Source organism: Dromiciops gliroides, chromosome 3 (assembly GCF_019393635.1).
Source record: "Dromiciops gliroides isolate mDroGli1 chromosome 3, mDroGli1.pri, whole genome shotgun sequence".
Lineage (NCBI taxonomy): Eukaryota > Metazoa > Chordata > Mammalia > Microbiotheria > Microbiotheriidae > Dromiciops > Dromiciops gliroides.
In genome coordinates this window covers 663,250,361-663,277,242 of record NC_057863.1, presented here as the reverse complement: position 1 = coordinate 663,277,242, position 26,882 = coordinate 663,250,361, and the positions used below count along the sequence as shown (strand labels likewise).

General features: G+C 44.0%; 1 protein-coding gene across 1 annotated transcript; it reads left to right on the top strand.

Moving 5' to 3' along the window:
- The first annotated feature begins 1,635 nt into the window (after nucleotides 1–1,635).
- Nucleotides 1,636–25,044, top strand: LOC122748416 (zinc finger protein 2 homolog). The gene is made up of 6 exons (XM_043994054.1): nucleotides 1,636–1,703; nucleotides 1,746–1,984; nucleotides 11,931–12,019; nucleotides 12,628–12,754; nucleotides 14,391–14,486; nucleotides 22,532–25,044. The coding sequence occupies exons 1-6, from the start codon at nucleotides 1,636–1,638 to the stop codon at nucleotides 24,079–24,081; spliced, it is 2,169 nt and encodes a 722-aa protein (XP_043849989.1). The 3' UTR covers nucleotides 24,082–25,044.
- The last annotated feature ends 1,838 nt before the right edge of the window (nucleotides 25,045–26,882 follow it).

Here is a 26,882-nt window from a genome sequence, read left to right as displayed (position 1 = left end):
AGCTCCCTAGACTTCTCTCTGCACCATACCCCAGACTTCTATTTTTTTTTTTAAGTGAGGCAATTGGGGTTAAGTGACTTGCCCAGGGTCACACAGCTAGTAAGTGTTAAATGTCTGAGGCCGGATTTGAACTCAGGTACTCCTGACTCCAGGGCCGGTGCTCTATCCACTGCGCCATCTAGCTGCCCCCATACCCCAGACTTCTTGATCCACTTTCCCCATCAGCCTTCTCAGCCAGGTCACACTCCCCCTTGGCAGTGCTCCCATGGGCCACTTGCTCCCAGAACGTCCATTTTAAGGAAAGGCTCTGGCCAGACACGTTCCCTCTCCTTCCTCACTCTTTGGGCAGCTGTATCCACCACGCTCCAGCATGGACACTTTCGCTCCCTCCATCTTCCCCCTCACCTAAAGTCCAAGCACCTTTCTCTGCTTTGTAGGTATAACCCTTCACTGATGGACTCCAGCCAGGCCTTCTAGACTGGCTACTGTCCTCTACGGTCCAGGCAGACTGGTCTGTCCCCACCCCTACACAGGACATGCCAGCCCCCTGTGTGCCCTGCTTTTGCATGAGCTGTCAGTCCTGACTAAATGCATTCCTTCCTCACCTCCCCTGCTCAGAACCCCAAGGTCCATCAAAGCTCAGCTCCGCTGTCCTTTCCTGGTTTCCCCATGGTGAGTGTTTTACCACCGGGACTGTGATTACTGATCCTCTACATGTTACACTTAGTTGGGTAAGGGGTAGAGCTGAAGTCCCCCTTCTCTCCCCAGCTCTGTATAAAGTCATAGGCTATAATCAGGTATGAGAAGGTGGTGATGCTCCCTTTACAAAGTATGAACACTTTCCTGGAATTAGAATGAGGCTGACCATTGGCTGGGCTAAACATTGGACACAACCCTGGAGGCTCTGAAATAGTCAGAGGTGTGGACAAGTGGGGAGAATGCCCAGCCATCCAGCTGCTGGGACCAGAGGTGCAGAAAGATGCAGATCCCTGCCAATAAACAGCTCTTACCAGGGAAGATGGGGTCCCTCTGTCCTCTCCCATCCTGGGCCATGTAGACTCAGTGATGTGAAGCACAGCCAGAAACACCACAGTCAGGAAAAGGCTCCACACACCTACGCCATCGAGAGCCAGAGCCAGCCTAGAGAGGCAGTTCAGCAGCCCCAAGGAGAAGGACCTCTGGCAGCAGAGAAGAGAGCCCACGGTGGACTCAGAGGACAAGCCCCAGCAGCCAGGAGTCAAGGCCTGGAGAGCTGAGGCCCCTGGGACACTGCACCTGGTGCGGGGAAAGAGCGGGCGCGGGGCTCGCTTTAAGAACTTCCCCTGACCAGGACGGACTGGATGGAGTTTGGGCTGGCACCGAGGAGAGCCTAGGGGCAGGCAGCTGTTGCCATGGTGATGTGGTGACGTGAGACAGGAGGAGAGCCCGCACGGGGTCGGCCTGGGTGTGCAGGAGGAGGAGGGGGGCGTGCCTCGGGCGCATCAGGTGTGAGGCCAGAACAGAGCAGGGCTGATGGATCGCAAGTGTAGGAGGCCGGGAGGCGCCAGTGCCGGTGCCAGGACAGCTGGCGTTTATGCGGCAGGTGGGGCAGCACCCCTGGGCCCTCGGGGGAGCGCTTAGCGCTTTCTTAAAGGAATGAGCCTCAAGGCGAGGCACGTGGTCGCCAGATCTGGACGGGACTCCATTTCCCAGAATGCCTCACGGTGACGTCCCTCACACCTCAGCGCTTCCTCCTGTGGCCCTAGCGGAGCCCCGGGGCATGCTGGGAATCTTGAGGTGCGCAGGCGCAGCTTCCCCAAGAGAACTTTAACGCTTGAACAGCTCTTTGTTCTTGGGTCCCTGCGGGTGAGTGTGGGCGGGGGAGCGGAGTGCGAGGGAGTCAGTGCGCAGGCGCGTCCTAGGCTCTCAGAGGGGCCGAGGAGCCCCTCCTCCTCCTCCTTACCCCACCCCTGGGGGCGCCCGAAGACTCGCGGACCCCGCTTGGGTTAGTGAGCGTGGGAGTGTCCTTACCAGCCTTTGCTGGCGTCAGTGTGGAATTGCGTGTGCGTGGGTGTCAGCGTGCGTGTGCAAAGGAGAGGGGGTGGGACAAGCGCCGGCGTGCCCGGGTGCGAATGCGTGTGGCGGGGGAGGCCGGGTGGGTGTCCGAGTCTGCGTGCCCGGAGAAGCGTGGGGGAAGGGCGGGGGTGTCTGGGGGTGCGCGCACGTGTGCGTGACCGTGGGGCGTGTGCACGCGTGGCTGTTTGGGGGGGGATGGCTGGATTGCAGGTGCGTGGGTGCAGATGCGGGCGCTGGGGAGTGGCTGCGGGGTCACTGCACGTGCCAGTGGTGCCAGTGTACCTGACGGCGGGAGGGGCCGGGGCTAGTGCTGCATGCGCGGACCTGCGTGTCCGGATTGCGAGTGGTCGCACTGCGTGGATGGGCCGTGACAGGGTAGGGTCTAGTGTTTGTGCGCCTGTGTTTCACAGGGGGCTGCTAGTGTCCCACGGGGTGGGAGGCAGCACTTGAGGGGAGGGGCCCTTTCCTTCTCTGGCTAAGCCCAGCATCTGGGCCAGACCCCCAGAGTGGGCAGAGGAAGGGGCTGGGCTGCCCCGTGGGGTGACTGCCCCCTTCCCTCTCCCCTATCGTGCCCCAAGAAACCAAACCAAACCCCCCCCCAGCTCCTAGCTTTCTTCATCGTGAGAGGGGGGAAGAGAAGCCCCAAGCCTGGCATGGTGTTGTTGTGGGATGTCACAGGGCCCTGGAAGTCCTGCCTAGTCAGGATGAGTTCAAACCTAGCTCAGATATTTCCTAGCTGGGTGACCCTGGGCAAGTCACTTCTCTGCCTCATTTTCCTCTCGGTCCTCAGCTGGGCTGGGCAGCAAGGCTCTTCTAGGACCCCAAGCAGGGGACCAGCTTTGCTAATTGAATATTTCTTCACTAACACTTCTTCCACATTCACGGTGGGCCAGCCCCTGAGGCCCTAGCAAGACTGGGTTCAAGACCATGGGGCCTTCCTCCGAATCCCTAGAAGGATTCAGAAAGGCTCCAGTGTCTGCAGACATGCGGGCGCAGGCTGAGGGGAAGGGCCCAACCTCTCTGGGAGGGGGGAGGACAGGAGGTTCTTGAGGCCTAAAGGTACCTTTGTCTCAGGAAGACCCTTGGAGAGGAGCACCCCCAGGCCGGCTGGGGGACACCCTGGGCTATGGGCCTCCGCCTTGCCCAGTGGGCACATGAAGATGAAGAGGCCAGTGGGGAAAGAGTTCCCCAGAACCCCAGCTGCAGTCTGGGAGCAGAGAAGGGTACTCAGGATGACATCATTAGGACCCTTATCTTTGTGCCTTGGGGACAGAGGCTTTGGTCCTGGTGCAGATCTCCACTAGGGAGGGCAAAAGGGAGTGACGTGGATCTCAGTCCCTGAGCATTTATTAAGTGCTTGCTGTGTGCCCATCACGGGGCTGAACACTAGGGATGCATATGCCAACCAAAAGAAATAGTCTCTGCAGTGGATAAAGCTCCAGGAGCCCTGGAGTCAGGAGGACCTGAGTTCAAATGTAGCCTCAGACACTTGACACTTACTAGCTGTGTGACCTTGGGCAAGTCACTTGAACCTCACCAAAAAAACAACGGAAAAAAAGAAATAGTCTCTGTCCTGGAGGAATATAACATTCTGGGGGTGGGGGGAGCACCTCAAAGGACAGTTGGAAAGAGGAGGACAAGGAAGGGCCCTTGTAAGGCCTGGGTGGCTCTGTCTGGGGAGTGAGGGAGGGCTAGCCTGGACCCTTCCCCAGAATGAAAGAATGGGCCAGCAGGGCTGGAGTCAGGAGGCAGCTGAGGCCGGACAGTGGAGTCAGGGAATGGAGGATGGCTGGTCTGGACCCCTCCCCAATTGCACGTTCAGGTCAGTGCTCACCAATGGCAGAAGCAGCCACCATGAGGATGGGCAGGAGGCGGCTGAGGGGTGCCCATCACCCCCATCTTGTCACTAGCTCAGATCTTGGACACAAAAGAAATGCCAACACATTCCCCCCCAGGCCCAGCTTGATGCCCACCTCCAGATTCTGCCTCTCCCACCTTTACCAGCAGCCTCTCCAACTAGGAGTTTCATTCAGTCCACATCTTTCACCTGATCCCGTTTCTGGCCGGTGCTCTATCCACTGCTCCACCTAGCTGCCCCTCTTGTTTTAACTCTTCCAACTGGCTACAGCCCTCATCATTCACCTGAAAGTTCTTTCTGCCAATATACCAGTGATCTTGTAATGGCCAAATCCAATGGTGTCCTCATCATTCTTGGCTGCTCTGTAGCCTTTGATGATGTCTCTCACTTCTTCCGTATCCTTTTCTCTCTAGTATTTTGTGGCACTGCTCTCCCCCTTCCCATATGACCTCTCCATCTCAGTGTCCTTTGCTGATCTTCACATAGGTCAGCCTGTTCACCATGGCTTAGCCAAGGCTCTGTCCTAGGCCCTCTTCAGAAATCATAAAGATGGACAAAATAAGAGGATCCGGCACAGAGCCCGATAAGGTCCTCATAGTGGCATTGACCTAGATGAAGATCCACCAAAGGAATCTGAGAAGTGTCTGTCAGATATAAAAGAGGAGAAATGAGAGTAGTGTGCAGAGAAACTGGAGAGAAGAGTCTCGAGGAGAATGATCGACAGTGGCAGAGCCTGCAGAAAGTTCAAGGAGGAGGATGCTTGAGAAAAAGCCATTGTATATAGATCATTGGTCTCTTTGGAGAGAACAGATTTGGTGGAATGGTGAGATCAGAAGCCAGATTATGGAGAGCAAGTGGACAGAGTTATCTTAGACAGTCTTCTCAAGGTCTTTAGCCACAAAAGGCAGGAGAGATGGGATGATCAAAAGTCTGGATGCATGTATCAAGTTGGGGTATTTGAGGATGAGGGAGATATGCAGCTGAGACTAGGATTCAAACCCTCTGGGGGTGGTCTTTCTCCATTGCACCTTCATTTCTTCAGATTCTTTTATGGTTTTGTCCTTTTAATTTTGCCAATCTCAGGCCCATTTCTTGCTGTTCTATACTGACTTCTTTTCATGCACTATCTCCTTGTAATTCTTCATAAATTTCACATGTTAAACTGAGAAATAGGTTTGTCCCTTCAGTTGTCCTGGAGTCATTCTTCAGTGTTGTGCCAACCTTTTCTTCTTTTCTATTCAGTTCCCCAGATATTGTGCCATTTCCTGTACATATACTGAAAATTCATGTTATTATTGAGCAATGGAGGAAGGGGGAGAACCTGGGAAGAGAGGAGTAGTCCAGCTCCCCTGTCTTGACTTTGACTTGACTAGTGAGATGGGGAGAACAAGTGAAGATGTATCCAGCACTGAAGACAGTAGCTAGGAGGCTGTGGGCAGGGGAAGCCAGGATTCCATGAGAGCTACTTTGATATATGGAATGGGAAAGGAATTGATTTAAGATGACGGGACGCTCCTTGCCTACAGAACCACCATTTCAGGATGCACACTGCAAGGCCTGGGTGTGGTTAGGTTGGAACTTTGGGGTAAGAGGTATCCAGTTCAGTTTCCAGTGGGGTAAGAGGTATCCAGGAAGGGGATGAGGAATCCAGTGGTTATTTATTATGGAATTGAGTTTGAATCTCTGGGGTTTTTCTGGGTTTTGGGGGGGGTTTTTTGGTTGGGCAATGCGGGTTAAGTGACAGCTAGTAAGTGTCTGAGGCTGGATTTGAACTCAGGTCCTCCTGACTCCAGGGCCAGTGCTCTATCCACTGCACCACCTAAGCTGCCCCCGAATCTCTTGGTTTTTTTTATGGAAATCTCTGAAGTGCTTCTGACTCAGTGCTAAGGAAGATAGAAATACCCAGCGATACAAAACAAAATTAAAGATATTCCCTATGCTCCTGGAGCTTAACTTCCAAAGGAGACTGTCACATTCACATTTGAAACTGAGGGGGCAGCTAAGTGGTGCAGTGGATAAAGCACCGGCCCTAGATTCAAGAGGTCCTGAGTTCAAATCCGACCTCAGACACTTTACACTTACTAGCTGTGTGACCTTGGGCAAGTCACTTAACCCTCATTGCCCCCACACACAAAAAAAAGAAAGAAACTGAACTAAACTTGGAGGTAGTTCCAAGCAAGATCAGTTTACTAATAGTGATTTCCATAACTATTAACAATGCAAGTTACAGTAGCCACCTCAACAAAGCCAGAAACCCCAGTCAGGAAAAGACCCTCTGTATTGACAAATGAGATAGAAGGGTCTTGGTAGTCCTGGAACATTGCAATTGGCTATACTGAGAAAGGTGGGTTGGCCTTCAGGTGAGACTAATCACACCTCTCTCTCACAACTAAGGAATGTTCATTGTTTTAATATTGTCTCCATTGTTTTATGGAACCCATCTGTATCCTGAGGCTATTGATAGCAGACTCCCTAGAACTTGGAAGGGAAATAAGACCCTACTTAATTGTACAAGGACCGGCAGGGATGGACCATATGTCTTATGGAAATATACCAGGTCATCTTCTAGGTCATAAGAGATAGCAAATCAATGTCCTGGAATTTTCCCAGGAGCTAATTATATGATAGATAACAGGTGTAGTTTTTTTTTTCCCTCCTTTAATTATAACTAATTATAACTTATAATTATAATTATAACTCAGAGGGAAAGATAAATTCCTGAGCTCAACTCAAGGACATAGATAAATGTGTTAGATGCAGACTCAATTATCAAAATCAATACAGCATTGGGGCGGCTAGGTGGCGCAGTGGATAAAGAACTGGCCCTGGATTCAGGAGTACCTGAGTTCAAATCCAGCCTCAGACACTTGACACTTACTAGCTGTGTGACCCTGGGCAAGTCACTTACCCCCCATTGCCCCGCAAAAAAAAAAGAAAAGAAAAATCAATACAGCATAAAATAAATTATCGTATCAGTATGGTAGGGACTTGAGGCAGTATTCATTTGGCTCTTTTCAGTGGGTGTGGAGGGATCCTTTTGTTAGGAAAACTACAGGCTGGGGAGTGGGTCCCCAGGGCCTAGATGGACACACACACATCGGCTATGAACAGGATCAGAGTGGATTTGCTCTTAAGCTGAAGTGGAGAGGGAATGGAAATGTTTGAGGTGACAAACGAAGCCAAAACAGTGAATGGACAAGTCAGGTTGGATGGGAGAAATCTCCTGAGAGTGGAAATTAAAGTAATGCTTAGGGCCTGAGGCTTTCCTAAGCCAGTGGTTCAGGAGAAGTCAACATCAGGAGGATTGCAGAGACTCGGGAAGGGAAGGGCACAAGCAGGGCTTTACTGTCTCCCCTTATTGGCTGACCCCAGCTCCTTTTGCAGCACCTTCCCATGTGACTTCTTTGTTTTTTTGTTTTTTTGTGTGGCAATTGGGGTTAAGTGACTTGCCCAGGGTCACACAGCTAGTAAGTGTTAAGTGTCTGAGGCCGGATTTGAACTCAGGTACTCCTGACTCCAGGGCCGGTGCTCTATCCGCTGCGCCATCTAGCTGCCCCTATTTTTGTTTTTTTGTTTTTTTTCCCATGTGACTTCTTGATCCTATGTGTGGCTGAAATTCCTCCCACCAAATTTACCAGTGACCTCTCTTTTCATAAAACCTTTAAGGAGGGGAAGCTAGGTAGCACAGTGGATAAAACACAGGCCCTGCATTCAGGAGTACCTGAGTTCAAATCCAGCCTCAGACACTTGACACTTACTGGCTCTGTGACCCTGGGCAAGTCACTTAACCCTCATTGCCCCACCCCACCCCCAAAAAAAAACACTTTAAGGGCTACATAAATGCTATTAATATTAAATGACAAAGTCAACATTTTCTGATACTATATATACCACGTTTCATGAATTTTCCAGATCTTTGTTAGCCACAGCACTAATTACCACAGATAGATGTCTTGGGGGCTGAGAATAGATTCCTCAATGAAAATATACTGGGAGACCTTTTTAATAGAAAAGGGAATACTACAAATTAATAATCAAATGATACAGCATTAAAAGTAATTTTCTTCATACAGGTTGCAGACAGGTCCTTAGTGCTTTATCCACTCAACAATGTGACACACTGTCAGTAGATAATGGACATGTGTGTTTCACAATTCCACAGATGACAAAAAAAAAATCTCTTCCTGAACTACATGACATAGAGTTTGCATAGGATCAGTTAGGTCTTGTAGGCAGGCTTACAAAGAAGTTTGGGGTAAGATCAGGTTAGGGAACATAAAAGAGAGAGGATGTGAATTTAGGGTTAGGTTTAGAAAGGTCTGTTAAAAAGGTCTTTAACGTAGCTACTTATGCCAGCCCAAAGAAAATAGCATTTGCTTGATCAACATTTGCTAACCTCTTTGTGCGTTATTAGACAAAATAACAGGACAGTGAGTCACTTGAAGTTTTGTTTTGTTTTGTTTTGTTTTGTTTTGCGGGGCAATGGGGGTTAAGTAACTTGCCCAGGGTCACACAGCTAGTAAGTGTCAAGTGTCTGAGGCCAGATTTGAACTCAGGTACTCCTAAATCCAGGGTCGGTGCCTTATCCACTGCACCACCTAGCTGCCCCCCACTTGAGTTTTTTTAAAGCAATTGGGAAGGGAGGTACTGAAGGGGAACATTGAGTATATTAATATAAGAACAGCCAATATAGCATTAAATGGAGTCAGATCTTTTTTCAAAAATTCACTTGACAACCATTATCCACGTGCTACATGAAAGCCCCAGCAATAACTGTTAAGGAATCTAAATGCAAATTTAGATTGCCAGAGTTAAAGAATGAACAAGATTAGAATGTGGGCATAAAGATGGGTAGAAAGCAGCAGTCGGGGGTTAAGGGTTGGGCTGCTTGAGAAGGACTCTCCAATCAGGAGGGCAGGGTTGGATGAGAGCTAGAGAGCTGAGAGCAGCAGGAAGCATGGCATGAAAGTGGCACAAAGACCACTTCTTGTTCTTAGAAGGTCAGTCAGTGAGAGCACAGGGAGGCCATCTAACCTCTCTGACTGCCTGGCTCAGACCTACCTGAGACCTGCAAGCACAGGATTTCTAGGAGACAGTGATCTCAACTGAAAGGGCTGCTGCTTCCAGCAGCAGGTCTGCCCGGAGGAGTATTCTAAGGAGCTGGCCTAGAAGGGTGGCCCATGTGGGAAGCAGAAGAGGCTGTAGGAGCCTCAGTGGGCCAAGCCATTTCTCAGAGGGCTCAAGAGGCCCTTTCTGCCTGTGGCCTGAGGCCCCAGAATCATGTTCTTACTCCACACTCAGGGTCAGGAACTCAGGCCTCAGCCTTCCTCTCAGCCCCTATTCCCTGGCCTCCATCAGTTGCAATGTCACGGCCATGGAAATGACCCCTCTTCTGCCTTGGCCTTCTGTTAGTCCGCCAACTTCCAGCATAGGGCTCAAATTCCTCATCACCCAGCAGGCTGGTCATCCCTTAGAGCTTCTCCTCCCTCACCTGTATCCCACCTCTCACTTTCTCTTTCATCCTGCTCTGGGACTCAGACTCTCTCCCATCTGAACAGAAAGACAGACTGCTTTAATAAAATTTGGCAGTAGACTGACCCAAAGTGGTGGGCCCTATAATTTGAACTCCTGGCAGCAAATGACTCTTTGAAAAATTGAGATTCTGTATGATAACATTTGTAAATGTAAAACCAGTTCTGATGGGACTGAGTTTGTCCTAAACTAAATTATAATGTGGTCTCATTTAAAGTCATATGTGTTCTCCTTTTAGGATAATTGTGATGTTTGACCCTCTATAGATGGGTCATACCTTAATGCAAAATATACTTAAAATTTGACATTAAAGCACGATGTTTAGGAATGACAAGGACAAGAATTAGAAGCATCACTGGATCAAAATTATACTGGTGTATCTAAGCAATCAGTCTAGAGTGTCAAATTGATAAATGGATGTAGTGATTTTCCATGTAAGATAATTCAGAAATGTATTCAACTGAATTGATGTTGTTTGATTGGCAATAAGTTTTGTTTCAAGTCTGTTTTGTCAAAGCATTAAGATTTGTTTTAAATGCGTAACATTGTTTATATTATTATTATTATGCTTCTAATTTTTCTTGTGGTTTTTGAGAAACCATTGTATAAGAAATACTGTCCATTTGAAAAATAATTGCTAGAGATTGATCCAATTGAATCATTAAGAAATTAACTTCTTTTAACCTGTGTTTTGAAATGCTGAATTAGACTGTTAGAGAATGTTTATCAATGTTTAAAAACTGTTATGTATGCAACTAATTATAAATAACTTTGGGAGAAGTGCAAAAGACCTTGTAAATTCAACATATGTGGGAAGTTCTTTGGAGACTTACCAGTTGTCTTGAGACCTTCTCTTTGATCATAAAATCTTGTCAGCCTGGGAAGGAAGTTTCTGAAAAAAGTAGTGAAGTGGTTTATGAAAATTCTAAAATTCCACTTAGAATATGTGTTTTGTAGTTATCCATTTGAGCCAACTTAGTCTCAACAGACCCCAGCCTTGATTCAGAATGAGATCCATTTCTTGAATAGTTGATTATGTCAGATCTTGGAATGCAGAAAATAAGAGAATGGCTCCAATCCCCATGATCAGGGGACTCGCTGATGTTAATTCAACAAGCAATGTAATGGACCAAGCAACTCACTGACTCTTGGGATTCCAAGAATGGAAAAAGAGAACAGAAGACAATATGCAAATAACTACATACATATATACATAATCATAAGCTAGGATGTATAGTGGATAGAGCTCCGAACCTGGAGGCAGGAAAACCCGAGTTCAAATCTGGCCTCAGACTCTTCTTAGAGATTTGGTCTTAGTTTTCTCTCCTGTAAAATGATGACCCTAGATCCTACGTGACAGAGTTATTGTTAGGGTCAGATGAGATAATATTTGTAAAGCAGTTGTGCCTGGCACATAGACATTTAATAAATGTTTGTTACCTACATATAAGTATATACACATACACACGCATATGCATATGTATATATACATACATTTATATGTATATGTGAGTATATACATGTGTGTGTGTGTGTATATATATATATATATATATATATATATATATATATATATATATATATATATATATATATGATAAATTGCAGGAAGTCAAACACAGAAGGTACATCAAGAAAGGCCTCTTGCAGATGATGGGATTTTAGTTGAACCTTGAAGCACCCATGCAGAGCAGGCTGGCTCAAAACAGGAACCCTTAGAGCTGAGATTTTTATGCCTTTTTTTTTGGAGCTGAGATATCTCTCTGCCTTTAGAAACTGAGATCTCTCTGCCTTCTCTTGGAGCTGAGAGCTCTTTGCCTTTCCTCAGAACCAAGCACTCTCTGCCATTTGGAAGTCAGCTCTCTAAACATGTAAATCCCAGGTAGGTCTGTGTAAGGACTCCTCATTGCCCTCAGATCCTGCTGGCTGCCCTTTGTATTGGGCTTTATCTTTCCCATCTGACCTCTTGGTGAGTGTCCAGGTAGGCCAGGAGCTGACCTCCCAACCAGGCTTGGCTCCCAAGTTTGCTCCCTATCCCTGCTATTTTTTGAGGCTCTCCATGACATCCCAAAGTCTTGGGGTGCCATCTTCAGCTTTACCATTGGGTCACAGTTGCCCGACCTTCATATCTCACGCATAAATAGCATCAGATGGAGGGAGAGCTCTGATTCTGGAATCACTGAAGCTCTGATTGGTCTCATCTCATCTGGGATCCCAAGCCCTTCTGCTTTTTGGGTCTCTCTAGGAGGCTGGGGGAAGGAGGGGGTAACAGAAGGGAAGAAATAAGTGAGGGTGGAAAATTGTCTTCATCTTCAGACCTTTTTTCCTAGCCTGACACTACCTGCTGACCTCCTCTTTTGGTTGGAGTCTGTCCCCTGAGGTTAGGGGCAGGGACTTGGTAACCCCTTTGGATTTCACCCTCTTTAAATCCCTTTGGGCCAGCCTCCTGCCTTGGAAGAGATCAGTGATCCTTCTTTTTTCACAGATCAGCCTGCAGAGGATCAAGGTTTGGCCCAAGCAGAGAGCCTGGAGCCAGAGAGAATGGCCCCTGGCACCCAGAGACCACCCCCCCAGGTGAGTGCAGTCCATCTCCACACCTGACCATCATCAGCCAATGTGGACACTGAGCTCAGTCCAAGTTGTGATTATTATTTGTTAAGAATCTCCCAAGTGCTTTCATCCAGATAAGACTTTCAGCTTTTTAGGAAGTTACATAGATAATGCCTTTTCTTCTGTTCTTTTCTCAGTGATAACTGGTCATTTCTCGCCACCCCCAAAATACACAGAACTTGCCAGTTTCTCACAAATTCTTCAGAGAATTTTCTTACCATTTCACTTAATGACACTTCCAATGAGGAGGAATTTCACATCAACTTCTCTTCTTTTCCTCCGCAGACTCTCATACCTCACTGATAGGGCACATACCTTCCTCCTGATTTCATAGGAACACACTTCTCTAACTTTGATTATTCCAGCATGATTCTCCCTTCCAATATACAACATTCCATCGGCCTCTTAATGACTGTGGTTTCAAGGGTTGGCTCTGATATCCTTAAAGGTGATAGGAGTTTGGAATAAATTTATTCTGTGCTTCAGTTTCCTCCTCGAAGTTGATGAGGGTTGAACTAGATGAATTCTGGAGGCTCCTTCAGCTCTAAGTCATGTGACTTTCAATGGTTTAGGAGTGGGTGACTTTCAAGGATGTGGCTGTGGATTTCACCCAGGAGGAGTGGCGCCTCTTGGACCATTCTCAGAAGGAGCTGTACAAGGAGGTCATGCTGGAGAATGCCCAGAACCTGCTTTCCCTGGGTAAGGACCATTTATCTGATAACCGAATCTTCCATCAAAGGAATGTTTTCATTTCCTCTTTAGTGTGCCAGGTTTGAGGATTTGTCAGCTATTCAAAAGACAAAAGTGCTTGTCTCTCCACAGGGTCCTCCTGCTGCCTGGTCACCCGGAGTCACAGAGGTTATAGGTAAAAAGCCTTGCTTATTCCCTTTGAAGAGGGAAACTAAACATGAGTGCTAGGGTCTCTTCTAGGAGGAGATCCAAGGAAGTGAGGCCAAACACCGATATGTATCATTGTGGCTAGACAAAGAATCAAGCAGTGTAGTGTAGCAGTAGTAATGAGGCATAATAGCAACAGTGAGGCAAGGCTGTCTAGTTACAAAAAGTCCGTTTATAGCAGGGCTCCACATCTGGGCCTGCCGGTGCTTGCCTGAGCTTAGGAACCACCAGTTCTGTGATTGAGTTGCAGGAGAGTTCATCTAGAGGGTGAACACAAAGGATTGTTCTTATGCCAAGTTCAGGGCACAGCTTGCTGGGCCTTAGCTCTGAAGAACAGAGTAACCCCTAATAGTAAAAAGAGAGGAGTGAGAGGGGGCGGTCTTGGCATGGGGATCCTGACATCTATGAATTATACGATGGGACGTTGGGACTTTTCTTTGTCACTTCTAAATGTGCCTCTTTCCTATTTTACATAGCTTCAGATCAAATTCAAAGCTATGTTGTAAAATCTCCGACTTAGATGTAATCTCAGACGTTATTTAGTCTAACCTCCAGTTGGATGTGAATTTTGTCTAGAAATCTCTGAAAACCACTTAGGCCGCTTTCCCTTGAAAACAGACGGAACCTTCTGCCTTCCAAGGCAATCCCTTCATCTTTAGGATGGCTCTAGACTTCAGAACGTTCTCCTTGTTAACAGGCCTCAATTTGTACTTACTGCCTCTAATGCTGCCTGGTATAGCAAGTTCATCCTTATTCCTCTTCATTCTTCCCTCAGATTCCAGCCGAGATGGTGAGAATGGAAGGGAATGGAATAAGCATTTCTAGATACCCCTTCGATGTTCTGAACGGGGATCATTTGATCCTCACCGTGGCCCTGAAAGTTGGGTACTATTATTATCTCCATCTCATAGTCAACAGAACTGAGGCAAACAGAGGTCACGTAACCTTCTCAGGGGTGCACAGCTAGTGTGCGCCTGACACTGGTTTAATGTTCTCTTTCTGACTCTGAAGTAAGGGCTGCCTCTGGTGTCCAAGTAATAGAAGCTGTGGAATGTGTCTGCCCTTTTAGGAAAGAGGTGAAAAGGGATGGAGGGCAGCTAGATGGTGCAGTGGTAAAGCACCAGTCCTGGATTCAGGAGTACCTGAGTTCAAATCCGGTCTCAGACACTTGACACTTACTAGCTGTGTGACCCTGGGCAAGTCACTTAACCCCCATTGCCTCACCGAAAAAAAAAAAAAAGGGATGGAGTTTTCTGATTCCAAATGGCCTGCGAGATCTCTGCCCCCTCCAAAGATCCCAGCAGTCAGTGCCATGGGAACCATCCTTGAGGCATCCTGGGAACCATCCTGTCTTTCCTCGCCTGTCTCCTTTCCCTTAAAGAGGACTAAATTGCATTCTTCTCTCTATCTTCATCCCTTCCTGATTCTATATTCACAGGACTTCCAGTTCCTAGAAAAGAGTTGATTTCCCCTTTTCAGCCAGGGGAAGCACCAGGGATGGCAGAGCAAAAAGGCCCAAGGAGCTCCTGTCCAGGTGAGTGAGATGGAAGCAGGTGTAGGAGGGCTCTTATCACAAGAGGCCTGTGTGTGGTATTTGGAATTGGTTTTTAGACACATTTCTGCAGTGGGATCCTGGGCCAGGAAGTGCCCCTCTGAGCCCCAGTTTCCTTCTGTACTCCAGGCAAGGGGGTCAGAGTCCTTGGCCTTTCAGTTTCCTTCCAGTGATAAGTCCATGATCCTACAGGAAGTCACTGTCTGAAGTTTTGGTGCATGGTCCTTTCCTGAAAGCACCTACTAGGGGCTGCAGGCATCCTCTTTCCTGGGCTTTATTCTGGTCAGTATTTCTTAAGTATCTCCTTTGTTCCAGACCCCATGTTAAGCACCAGGAATACGGAGAAAGGCAGTGGACAAGCCCAGCTCTCAAAGACTTCACAGTCTAGTGGGGTAGACAACATACAAACAACTATGAACAACCCACTGTGTCCAGCATCAATTGGAGCTCAGCAAGAGAGGGAAGGCACTAAGGCTAAGGAGCACTAGAGAATGATTGTAAAATGGGTGTTGTAGGGGGGCAACTAGGTGGTAAATTGGATAAAGCACTCGCCCTGGACTCAGAAGGACCTGAGTTCAAATCTGGCCTCAAACACTTGACAATAGCTGTGTGATCCTAGGAAAGTCACTTAACCCTCATTGCCCTGCAAAAAAAAACCAAAAAAATCAAAAAATGCATGTTGTAGGGGGGACTTCAGGGAAGTCAGAGCAAGCATGAGGGGCAGCCAGAGAGAACACGGAGTCAAGAGAGGGAGTGTCCTGCTCAAGGAACAAAGAGGAGGCCCATACCACTGATCATCACACATGTGGAGGGCTCGTCAGGTGAGAGTGAGGAGCAGATGATGAAGGGCTTTAAGGGCCAAGCAGAGGATGCTATATTTGATCCTGGTGCCAGGGAGCCAAGGGAGTTTATGGAGTAGGCAGTGACATGAAGACAAGAGCATTCTAGGAAGATGAATTTGACAGCTGGAGGGAGGATTGAGTGGGGAGGGCTTGAGGAGGGGAGGCCAAGCAGCAGGCTCTCATAATACTGCCAGTGGGAGGTGATTGGAGCCTGATCCAAGAAAGTGGCAATGATGGGAGACAAGGGGATGTATGGGAGACATGTTAAAAAAGAAGAATCAACAGGCCTTCCCATAATGTTGAATGTGGGGGCATGTGAGGGTTTGAGAGATGCTGAGGAGTGGGTGACATGGATGATTGGAGGGAGGTGGCCTGGATAAGACATGAGAATAAGAATTAACAAGCTTCTGATAAGCAGTAAGAAAGTGAGAAGACGGGGGCAGCTAGGTGGCGCAGTGGATAAAGCACCGGCCCTGGATGGCCCTGGATTCGGGAGTTCCTGAGTTCAAATCCGGCCTCAGACACTTGACACTTACTAGCTGTGTGACCTTGGGCAAATCACTTAACCCCCATTACCCCACAAAAAAAAACAAAAACAAAAAAGAAAGTGAGAAGACAGGAGGGTTGGGGGAAAGATAACGAGTTTAGTTTTGAACTTTGTCAGAGGGAAACCAGGAGAAGTATTGTCACTAAAACCTAGAGAAGGAAAGGGGAAGATTGACTGTGTCACAGGCTCCAGAGAGGTCCAGAAGGATGAGGATTGAGAAAAAAATCATTGGATTTAGCAATGAGATTATTGGTAACTTTTCAGAGAGCAGTCTCAGTTGAGCAATGAATTAGAAATCTGGAATGCAGAGAGTTTGAAGAGAAGATGACGAAAGGAGTTGGAAGCACCAGTGGTTGACCTCCCTGTCTAGGTCTTTGGCCCTGAAAAGAAGGAAGGATATCGGCCAATGTCTAATGGGGATGAATGGGCCATGTGAGGCTTTGTTTCAGGATTGGGCACACGTTTTATTTTTGGCACTAGGGAGCCAGTAGAAAGAGACTGAGCATTCCTGAAAGAAGCAGGATGACCCAGGAGGGAATTTGCTGGCTGGGAGATGAGACAGACTGGGATTTGCCTTGGAAACCGTAATGGCCACCTACTCATGGGAGAGCAGGGCAATGGAGGAAAAGAAGACGTCTGGTTTATGTGAGATGAGGAGTGGAGAGAGCCCTTGATAAGTGTCCAGTTTATTTTTAGTAAAATTGAGGCCAGGCATTCAGCTGAGAGTCCTGGGGAAGCAAACCCAGTGAGAGAATTGGGCAGGATCAGGAAGATGTGGGAAGGCTTGTGTGGTGTGTGGGATGGGCAGTCAGTCAGGGGGTGTCAGAAGATTGCCTTGGCCCAGTGTGGGCCCAGCTGGACTGATGGAACTTAGATTTATAATGGAGCCACACAGCCCAGGTCCGTGATTTTCTCCGTCTCCACGCAGCATCTTGTGGTTACAGTGGGAACCACAGTCCTAATAAAAGTCTGAAGCTTGTACACGCTGTCAACTCAAGGTTCCTTTCCTGATCTCTGTGGCCCCATCTTTGTCTCCATTCTCAGAAATTAAATGGCAAGATCTGTAGGCGAACACCCCAAGGTGAAGGAGTTGGGAGGTAGAGACTCTCAGGCATCCCATAGGACCTCAGACGTCTCCATGATCTCCAGTGTTTGGTCTGGTCAGGTCCCATCAGGTTCAGAAGCAGACAGAGGTAATTTCCTGTAGGTGATAAGGGATAAGAAAGAGCCGCAAATAAGAGTTTAGGCCAAAACCTGGATTGGAAGACTAGGGGAAAGACTGGAACCCAGGGGATGAGGTAGACGCTGGTCCCTGGTGTCAGCGTCAGCCCTGGGCCCAGTCACTCTATCAGTGTACACTGATAAATACCCTCTATGTACTAGGCACTTCGCTAAGCCCTGGAATACAAAGGAAGGTAAAAGAGAGTCCCTGCTGTCCAGGAGCTCCTAGTGCACAGACATGGAGATGGTTTGAGAAGGATCATGACGCTCCCTCTTAGCGGAGCCAGGTGAAAGAGAGTGTTTTTGAGTGGAAGTGAATTAAGTTCAAGAGGGAAATCAGTGAAGAGGAGAGAGAAGAATAGCGGTTTACAAAGGAGGGGAAAGTTGATGAGGAAATGGTCAAAATCATAATAAAGAAGAAGAAGAACTAAGATTTATCCAGGGCCTGGCCAGAAAATTCCAAAATATAACAAAAGTCACTTCTAACTCCAAGCATGATTAATCAATTTATTAGGGAGTACCAAAGTCCCTAACTAATTGGGTCCAAGATCTTCCTCATGATCAGGGACTCCTACTACTTGAGGGTGACCGGTATTGGTACAGATTGAGAGCACACTGAAAATAGAATGAGGTAATAAGTTTCATGATTCTTTAACACAAGAAGCGGGGAAAACTATGAAAAGTTGAGGAGCATGTCCATCAATCGTAACCACTTTGTCAACAGGACTTTCACAGGTCATGAGGCCTTCCACAGGTCATCCACTCCAGATTATCTCAGCTGGAGCTTTCCAGAGGTCATAAGAACCTTTCAACAACATCTCCAAGTCCTAAGACCCTAGTGTTTGACCAGTAGTATCCTAGGGTCCAAGGAAGTTGTGGTTTTGAAGCAAAGGTCACTAGGAAATGGATGGCATTGAATCACAGTGGTAAGGGGTTATTGTACCAGCAAATGAACCTTGTTACAGCATGCTATAGAGTCGGGGTGGAGGATGGGGAGGTGGCATAGCAATTCCTCTCGTATTACATTTCTAACTAACAATGAGAATGTAGCTGATAAATATAACTAATATAATCATCATGGCGGGTTAATCATCTACATGTCTTATCCTAACAGCATTAACCTACAGAACTAACTTAAACTTAATCTTGTTCTGCTTACTTTACTAATACAATCACAGATACCTATAAAATCACAATGAACTGAATAAATACTGATTCATTTGCATAGGGGGTATCAGAGTGATTGTCATATAAATGCCAAGAGATGTACAAATATTATTTGATCCTCACAATAATCCTGGGAGGTAGGTGTTATTCTTATCATTCTTTTATACATAAGGAAACTGAGGCAAAGAGAAGTACGTAACTTACCCTGTGTCATACAGGTAGAAAGTGTATCAGTCTGGATTTGAACTCAGGTCTTCCTGATTCCAGGCATAATGTTCTGTCCATTGGGCCACCCAGCTGCCTCATGGTGGAAAATAGCTGCACCAGAAAGGATGTTTCAAGTAGGGAAGAGAAAAAAGTTAACTTCCTTTTAATGTAGTGTTGCAGCCAGTCATCTGGAACTGGGATGGATAGAAGACAGGAGGTATGAGCAGTGGGGATCAAGCCATTTCAATGATCACTTACTAGTGTTGATCCCATTCTCTTCCCCTACCTAATTTTTTTTTTAAAGAAATGAGGATGAAGTAAAGAAGAAAAAAAGTTAGAGGCCATCCGGGAGAAAACATAATGAATTGTCATAACAAAATGCGCATGAGATGAATTCACCCACAAAAACAGAGGAGGGTAGGAGAATGCATTAGAAAACAGAAGCAGACAGCATTTTGTGTGTAAGAGAGAGCCTTGGCAGAAGGATTCACAAAGCATTAGAATGAAAGGACGGCGTTCAGTAACACCTTTTGGGACCATGCCCCTAAACTCACTCCCTTGTCTGCCCTTTGACCCAGTGATAACCACTAGACCACTAAAGTAATCACAGAAAAAATTCCATTTACACAACACAAAATGAGGACTTTTTTTTTAATTGTTGCAAAATCTGGAAACAGACAGTTCCCATATATTGTGAAATGACTGAACAAATGACGGTCTAAGGATATAATGGAAGATTATGAAGCTATAGGAAGTGATGAAAGGCACAGTGTCAGAGAAACCTGGGAAAAGTTGTCTTAACTGATGTAGGGAGAAATGAGCAGAACCAAGAAAAGAGTTTATACTAAAGTAACACTGATCAATGCAATGAACAACCATGTCTCCAGAGTAGTAGTTCCCCAAACCTTTTGTTATTAGAACTTGTTTCATAAACACAAATAAAGTGAGTTGTGAAGCTCTCCACCCTAATCATTTATTCTACACATCATAATGGGTTTTTTGTTGTTGTGTTTTGGTTTTTTTTTGGGTGTGTGTGTGTGTGTGTGTGTGGCAGTTGGGGTTAAGTGACTTGCCCAGGGTCACACAGCTAGTATCAAGTGTCTGAGGCCAGATTTGAACTCAGGTCCTCCTGAATCCAGGGCCAGTGCTCTATCCACTGTACCACCTAGCTGCCCCACATCATAATGTTTTAAATTTATACATCAAGTGCTTATTCTAATGACTTGGATGAGTTTTATTCCACAAAGATCCAAATGAATGCTTTCAGTACTGTGTAATTATAAAATATAAAATTTTATTCTACCTCAAATTATGGAAATTTACTGTGGAGCTTTCCATAAGAATTTCTTCTTGAATCCTATAAGACCTCATGTTTAATATTACCTTCAAGATTTCAATTTCAGTTTATTTTACAGATTGTTTTTTGAATAGAAATAGCATTTTTTAATCAAATAACTTACAACCTTGAAAATGTTGAACATAACATACTCTATGAAATAAATTCCTGAGTTGAACTTTTTTCTCTGAACAAAAGTTGCAGTATTTGGTTCAATACCTGACAAACTCAGTCTTCCATTTGGTTCTGCATCAAGATGATTTAATAATAATAATGACAACAACAAAAAGGACAACTATAACTAGCATTTATATACTACTTGCTATGCACCAGCTCCTGTGCTAAGTGCTCTACTAAGATTACCTCTTTTGATCCTCATAACAAATCTGGAAGATGGATACTGTATTTATCTTCATTTTACAATTGAGGAAACAGAGGCAGAGGTTAAATGACTTTCCTGGGGTCACAGTGCTAGTAACTGTCTGAGGCAGGATTTGAACCTGGCTCTTCCAGATTGCTAGACCCACCCTTGTATCCACTGTGTTACTAAATGTACAGAAAGTCCTTGCTTTACATAAATTTACATTATGTAAATTCAGCTCATTCAGGGTAGCACCAGGGGTCCTATGCTACAGGCACTGAAGCTGCTTTGGCTGTTGGGTCCCAGGCACTAAAGCCCCTCAATTTGTAAGAACCACAGAGCCATGGAGGTGGCAGGTGGTGAGGGGAAAGTCTGTGAACCAGTCAACTTACATTATATAACAACTGGCTACATTTTGACTTATAACCAAAATATAGTGGAAAAAGTTCCCTCACATGTGGATGAAGTAGAAAATGGTTGGAGAATTTTACAAATTCTTATGAGGAGAGATAGAAATTCATTTTTTGGAAGCAAAATAAATGACTTAGTTATTATATGAAAATTTTATTTTTTAATTGGCTAATGACAAGTAGCATATTAAATGATAAATGTAGTTGAAGTTGAATTGCATATATTGTTTTGGGTATTTTTAAAACTAATTTTATATGTAAAATAAACTTTAAATGAGGAAAGAGGGGCAGCTAGGTGGCACAGTGGATAGAGCACCGGCCCTGGAATCAGGAGGACCTGAATTCAAATCCAGCCTCAGACACTTAACACTTACTAGCTGTGTGACCCTGGGCAAGTCACTTAACCCCAATTGCCTCAGTAAAAAAATTTTAAAATAAATAAATAAATAAATAATAAGGAAAGAACTCTTCAGACCTAACTTTCTTCTTTCTACCACTGGCATACTAGCTGTACTATCAGAAATTTTATGGAATGACTGACCTGGGTGCCAAACAGTTCCTTAGAAAATTTTCTAGGTAGAAGAATAACAACATAAACAGGACATAAAATTAGAAAGTACCGTTAACACTGCAATAAGAGACAATATATAAAAAGTGTGTGATGGTCCCTGATGGTTCACAATGGCTTGTAATGCATATGCCTAATGATTTTGCTTTTCAAAGTGTCTGCCATCTTCACTGAAAGAATGCAAACATTTGTAATTTCTTGATGTGGTGATTACAGCACTGATATGATGAGATTACAAGGTAATTTTGGATTGAAGCAACTATTCTGGTGCAGTGTACAGAATGCAAATGAGGATATGTGCATCCTAGTCACAGTAGATTTATACTTGTATGTCAGAGTGGAAACAATATGAACACAGGTTGAGAAACCAAAACAATATGTTGTACTTACTTAGAAGTGGTCAGAGTTTGATGTAATCACTGCATGAACATCAAAATCATTTTATGCCTAATTATGATGGTTTAGAATCACTGCACAAAGCTATTATCATGCTCAAATACACACATGCATGTTGGACTCAAGACACAGTTTGAGACAATGTATTTTTTTTAAAAAATGGATAATGGCTATCCCAAAAAAGTGATGTGCCAGAACAGAATCTATTATTCCTTAAGGGAATAAAGAAATCAGGGTTGGCAACAGAGAAAATAAAATTCAAAGGGATGACCAGGGATGTTACATTATGCTTCAACAGATGATAGATAACAATGTAATATGAATATTTAGTACATGTATAGCAAATAGCATAATATCTTTGGATCTAAATGGAAAAGAAGAAAAGTTGGATGTAACACTGAAAATTATTATGTGACAGTTAAAAAGAGTAAACCTATTTCTCAGCATATGAAATTTAGCAAGAATGACCATGTGATAGTGCATCCAAACTAATCAGTACAGAATAGCAGGAAGATGACCTGAGATTGACCAAATTATAAGTATAATCAACAATAGGTATTTGAAAAAAAGATAGAAAGTGCAGATGGAAGTAGAGAAAGGCTGTCAAATACTATTGACTGTATTCTCAGTCCCAGGGTTTGAGTTCTAGTCTCATATGCAAGGTTGTTGCTCAGGTAACTCAGAGATTATGAGCTCACGGCCTGAGTTGTGGAGGGTAATAATACTGGGCCTGCATGTGAAACAGGTTTGTTGTGAGGATCCAATGTTGTATTAAAGCTCTTTCTAAAATAAACATCCGGTGGATGTGACCAAATGGTGTTTCCAAAGATTAATTCTGCCTGTTTAAAGTTTGAAAGTTTTTCTTTTTGACAGATAATAAAATATAAATATAAATCAGTTTACTTTCTGCCATCAGACAAATGAACATATTTATGTTGTGTCTTTCTGTGTATATATGATTCTTCTCTTCAGGTGCAGAGACCAGGTTTGAAGTGAGTGAGACTACTACAAAGCTGAACATTTTTGTGGAAGAATCTGGCCAGCAAAGATTCCTGACTGACAATCCCTGTAACTTCAATTGGAGAGAAATTGAAGAGAAGTTTTATAAATGTAAGGAATGTGGGAAGGCTTTCTGCTATAGATCACTCCTTATTTGCCATCAAAGTATCCACACTGGAGAGAAATCTTTTGAATTTAATCAATGTGGAAAGGCTGCAGATAGAGCTGTACTTCAGAGAATCCACACTAGGGAGAAAATCTATAAATGTAATCAATGTGCAAAGGCTTTCAGATACAGCTCCAGTCTTACTAAACATCAGAGACTCCACAATGGAGAGAAATCTTATGAATGTGAACAGTGTAGAAAGACTTTCCGAAAGAACTCCCATCTTGCAGCCCATCGGAGAATCCATACTGGAAAGAAACCCTTTGAATGTAATCAGTGTGGAAAGGCTTCAGATAAAGCTTTACGTCGGAAAATCCACACTGGGGAGAAAACGTATAAATGTAATCAATGTGGAAAAGCTTTCACACAGAGAGCTAATCTTGCTTTACATCACAGAATCCACACTGGAGAGAAACCTTATGAATGTAATCAATGTGGAAAGGCTTTCACAAAGAGTTCAAATCTTGGTGTACATCAGAGAATGCACACTGGAGAGAAACCTTATGAATGTAATCAGTGTGGGAAAGCTTTCAGATATAGCTCCAGTCTTACTGAGCATGAGAAAATCCACACTGGAGAGAAACCTTATGAATGTAATCAGTGTGGAAAGGCTTTCACACGGAACTCCCGTCTTGTTTTACATCAGAGAATCCACACTGGGGAGAAACTTTTTGAATGTAATCAATGTGGAAAGGCTTTTACACAAAGCTCCAGTCTTACAGTACATCGGAGAATCCACACTGGAGAGAAACCTTTTGAATGTAATCAGTGCGGAAAGGCTTTCAGAGAGAGTTCTCATCTTGGTGCCCATCAGAGAATCCATACTGGAGAGAAACCTTATGAATGTAATCAATGTGGAAAGGCTTTCACAGAGAGCTCTCATCTTAGTGCCCATCAGAGAATCCACACTGGAGCAAAACCTTATGAATGCAATCAATGTGGAAAGGCTTTCACAAAGAGCTCCAGTCTTACTGTACATCAAAGAATGCACTCTGGAAAGAAACCTTTTGAATGTAATCAGTGTGGAAAGGCTTTCACACGGAAGTCCCGTCTTGCTGCACACCAGAGAATCCACAGTGAGGAGAAACTTTTTGAATGTAATCAATGTGGAAAGGCTTTTACACAGAGCTCTAGTCTTGCTGTACATCAAACAATCCACACTGGAGAGAAACCTTATCAGTGTAACCAGTGTGGAAAAGCTTTTACACGACGGGGCAATCTTGCTGCACATCAGAAAATCCACACTGGAGAGAAACCTTTTGAATGTATACAATGTGGAAAGACTTTCAGAATTCGCTCTAGTCTTGCTAAACATCAGAGGACCCACACTGGAGAAAAATCTCATGAATGTAATTAATGTGGAAAGGCTTTAAAAAAAGCTCCAGGCTTGCTGCACTTAGAGAATCCACACTGGAAAGAAATTTCATGAGTGTCATAAATGTGACAGAGCTTTTAGTCACCACTCTTAGCTTATTTAACAGAAGAGTGTCCACAATGGCAAGAAACCTGAAGAGAAACCTTATGAATATAATCAATGTGGAAAGGCTTTCAGAACCATCTGCAGTCTTGATGTGCATAAGAATATCCACACTGAGGAGAAAACTTATGAATGTAATCAGTGTAGCAAGGCTTTCACAAAGAGCTTTGGTCTTAGTGGCCATCAGAGAATCCACACTGGAGAGAAGCTTTATAAATGTTATCAATGTGGGAAGATTTTCAGAATCAGATCCAGTGTTAAACATCAGAGAATCCACACTCAGAAGAAATTTTATTAATGTGATCATTGTAGAAATGGTTTAACAAAGAGTTCCAATCTTGCTAGACATAAAACAGTCCACACTAGAGAGCAACATTTTGAATGTAATCAATGTGGGAAGACTTACACACAACTCCCATCTTGCTGCACATCAGGGAATCCATACTGGAGAGAAACCTTATGAATGTAAACAATGTAGTATGGTGGGTGAAAGATGAAATTACTGAAGAAACAAAGGTTCGAGCTTCTGAGCATTTTGACTTATTAAGCAACGCATGCCAGTTGCCTAACAAATTGGTATCAGACATCTTCAGCATAGGCCTGGATCCCCAAAACAGAAACAGACTTAATTGAATTCAGCCAATTAATTAAAAGAGAAAAATACAATATTAAGTGGTCTTATTTCTAATTGAGTGAAAGATTAGGGACTTTTCCAAGTTGGGAGGGGGAAAATGAACAGGTGCAATTCCCTGAAATCAGAAAAGAAAGTGTTCTAATTCCTTTACCCCCAATTGTCTGTGAACAATTAAAGAAACATAGAAACAATAAAATGTTGGATCAGTATAAGGCAGTTTCCGGTAAGATATATAGGTTGCTTACAATGTATAATTGTGAGAAAAATCCTTGCATTAATCTTTATATTTAACCAAGCTTCTTATATTAACCTTGGTCTTTAGTTAAGGGTCTCTAAGCAATAGGCATGGGTAGTCTAGCTTCCCAGCCATGCAAGGTTAGGTTCAAATACAATAAGGTTTTCTCACAATTCCCACAATTGAATAACATTTGCTAATAGGACAGAAGTTACACTAAACCCAAAATTGAATAGAAAGGGAACTGAGCTAGCTACAGAATTAGGTAACGAGATAGTGTGTTTTACTCAATTCCTACTATCACTTGCTGTCCTAACCTCGATTTCCTCCGTTCCCCCTTTCAATTTTGAGGGGAAAGGGCAGCCCACTCCTCCCATAAGTCACTACAATCCAAATCTATAAGGTTTTTCATATGTTGATAACCAGAAGTACATAGGTTACAAATCAAATTATGTAGCGGGCTCACAGTTGACATTTTTGAGGAGATTCCCATATCATGAAGGTAATTAAGAAAACATAAATACTATGAAACAAAAGACCAAAGCAATACAATAATTACAACTAAGATTGATTAACATCAAATCTTCTTATATCTTAGTAACCTCCCAATGTCCATTTAATCAACACAATTTGAGTCCCAGGTAACTCATAGTCATTTGGTCTCTGGATTCCTTCTTTTGGACATGCTCAGGGCAACTCTGAAGCTCTGCTTCTCTGATTCCAAATCACTTATAGAGATCCCTAGATAATTCTGTTAAAAATTGGCCTATGGTAAAACTAAATACAATTTAATACAATCTCTTAAATTTGGTTCTTCAATCCTTAAACTTAGAGAATTTCGAGGGTTTTTTTATATACTACTTACTCTTTCTACCTTTACCTAAATTGTATACCTAATATAAGATTCTAAAAAAAGTTTTATGAAGGTCTTACTCTAAAATGAACTCTTCTGTCTTAAAAATTATGAGACATACTTCAAAATAGGGAAATAATTTCACTTTCTTTACAATTATCAATACAATTTTATATGTAAATATAAATCCTTTTTTTTTTTTTTTTTTTTTTTTTGCTGGGCTATGGGGGTTAAGTGACTTGCCCAGGGTCACACAGCTAGTAAGTGTCTGAGGCCAGATTTGAACTCAGGTACTCCTGAATCCAAGGCTGGTGCTTTATCCACTGCGCCATCTAGCTGCCCCCTGTAAATATAAATCCTTAATCCAATCTTGGCGATTTATTACTAAAACATACTCAAAGCCTAAACGTCCTTGCTCAAAACACTTTGAAGCCAATCACATACATGTATAATTCTTACAGAATACAATATAATCCTGTTGCTTTCTCAAAATTTACTACTCCATTTAATTAGAAAACTTTGAGAATACATTTTTGTCTTATTACTTTAATTCTCCCACTTTAGAAGATATTCCTATATTATACCTTATCCACAAATTCAGATTAAAATTGTAATATTTTGCATCCTATTATAGTTAATCAGAGATGTTCCAGTATCCATATGTTAATAGATGTAGTGTTTTTACTTAGAAAACTTCTATTGCTCACCTACCATGATTATAGAAATTTACTATGAAAGGTAAAGAAGGGACATAGTTATGACAGTGTCAACGCTTCTCCCCTCAAAGGCACAGACTAACCTGATAAATACCATAATGGGGGGAACTTCCTTAGCTGTTTGATCGCAGGAATGAGTTATCTGACTGCCAATGACATAGTCACAGGGTACCAAAAGCCAGGCTCAGGATTAGTCATTTGGGGAAATTTCCTTTTCGGAAAGGAAATAGCACAATGAGAAAA

Bases quoted from the DNA above. Each gene is read 5' to 3' on its own strand.
- LOC122748416 (XM_043994054.1), top strand. From the start codon at position 1,636: ATGAGCCTCAAGGCGAGGCACGTGGTCGCCAGATCTGGACGGGACTCC. The intron at 1,704-1,745 runs GTGACGTCCCTC...CTGTGGCCCTAG, and splicing joins ATTTCCCAGAATGCCTCACG to CGGAGCCCCGGGGCATGCTG. The intron at 14,487-22,531 runs GTGAGTGAGATG...TCTTCTCTTCAG, and splicing joins CCCAAGGAGCTCCTGTCCAG to GTGCAGAGACCAGGTTTGAA.